Here is a 1759-nt window from a genome sequence, read left to right on the forward strand (position 1 = left end):
TTCTCAATGAAATTAGATAACTAAATGTAATTAAATATGACTTAAAACTGAAATACACATTTGTATCTATCAAATGAAATAAAGACATAAATAAATATCATTAGATATCTCCAGAGATATCATTGATGAGAATCTGAGAAGTCAAAGTATCCTTGATTACATTAAGTTGGTGGATGGAAGAAAACAATATCAACTGCTTATGGATTTTCAAGAGAGCCTTGTGGTTTTATTGTTGCAGCCCATCTGCCAGGCTCTCTGGGTAACGCCTCCCAGCGTCCTTTCCTTTAATACCTGCCCCGTAGTTAGGCCAGGGCTGCAGTTTGCTCATCAGAATTTTTCACTCTGCTTTGTGCTGACCTTTTCTCACCAGCCTCTTCAAAGATCCCTTTACATCTTTGTTTCTCACAGCATAAATGAGGGGATTGAGGGTGGGGGTAACTACCGTGTAAAAAAGGGTTATGAACTTGCCCCGACTGTGGGCATAGGAGCTGTTGGGCTGGATATAGACAGCTGTGCTGGTCCCGTAGAAGAGCATTACCACCAACAGGTGGGACCCACACGTGCCCAGGGCTTTATGCCAGGCTTGGGCCGACCTGATCCTCATCACTGCCTGGGCGATGTAGCCATAGGAGACCAGGATGAGGGCCAGGGGGAGGAGGAGCAGGACCAAGGACGCCATGAAGAGCTGAACCTCATTGGCATGAATGTCTACACAGGCCAACTTGAACATGGCCGGCACTTCACAGAAGTGGTGAATTCTGCGGTTCCCACAGAGGGGAAGCCGGAGGGTGATGGTGCCCTGTATGAGGGTGTTGCCCACTCCACTCAACCATGCAGCTTCAGCGAGACACTGGCAAAGTCGTGGGTGCATAACTGTGGTGTAATGGAGTGGTCTGCACACAGCAGCGTAACGATCGAATGCCATGATGGCCAGGAGCACACAATCCGTGGACCCGAGGGCGAGGGAAACATAGAGTTGAATGGCACAGCTCAGAGGGGTAATAGTCTTGGCTGGACCGTGGAGGTTCCACAGCAGCTGAGGAACGATGCTGGTAGTAAAGCAGAGGTCAACAAAGGAGAGATTGGAGAGAAAGTAGTACATGGGTGTATGGAGCATGGGATCCAGACAGGAGACCAGGATGATGGCTGTGTTGCCCACCAGAGTCAGGAGGTAGGAAATCAGCACAACCACAAAGAGGATCTTCTCAAGCTGCGGCTGGTCAGAGAAGCCCACCAGTATGAAATCACCTCCCAAACTCTCATTAATCCTCCTCATCGCCCTACTCAGGGAAAGGAGAGAGACAAGTAGGAAAATACAGCCAGGGAGGCAACTGAAATCAGAAATACACTTGAGAGAAATTGACCCTGAGTGTGGGGACTGGGTGTGGGTACGTAGACGACAGAGAGAAACAAGGTAGAGTCAGAGAGAGAGAGTAGAGAGAGAAACAGGCAGGTCTCCAAAGTCAAGTATAAGTGTGAACTTAAAGAAAACTGTTAAAAGGTGTGTTGGCATAAAAGAACATACAAGAAGTAATTAATAATTAATGATTTCTCAGTACTTCCAAATTTTCCATTTTTTTAAATCTTTCTGGAAATCCACCCCCTTCCTCCTTAATAATATCTTGTAAGTTGCAAGTACAACAAAAAGGGAATTGTTGCCCAATGAATGAACATATTCTTTGTAGCTATTTTAGCAGTTGTCAGCAGTAAAAGTAGTAAATTAGGATCCAGTATTTACTCAAAAAAAAAATCTTATGTA

General features: G+C 45.6%; 1 protein-coding gene across 1 annotated transcript; it reads right to left on the reverse strand.

Annotated features, from left to right (window-relative positions):
* Nucleotides 1–337: 337 nt before the first annotated feature.
* LOC119540762 (olfactory receptor 2G3-like) lies at nt 338–1276 on the reverse strand. The gene has a single exon (XM_037844718.1). The coding sequence runs from the start codon at nt 1274–1276 to the stop codon at nt 338–340; it is 939 nt and encodes a 312-aa protein (XP_037700646.1).
* Between the last annotated feature and the right edge of the window lie 483 nt (nt 1277–1759).

The sequence above is a fragment of the Choloepus didactylus genome, chromosome 7, assembly GCF_015220235.1.
Source record: "Choloepus didactylus isolate mChoDid1 chromosome 7, mChoDid1.pri, whole genome shotgun sequence".
NCBI lineage: Eukaryota > Metazoa > Chordata > Mammalia > Pilosa > Megalonychidae > Choloepus > Choloepus didactylus.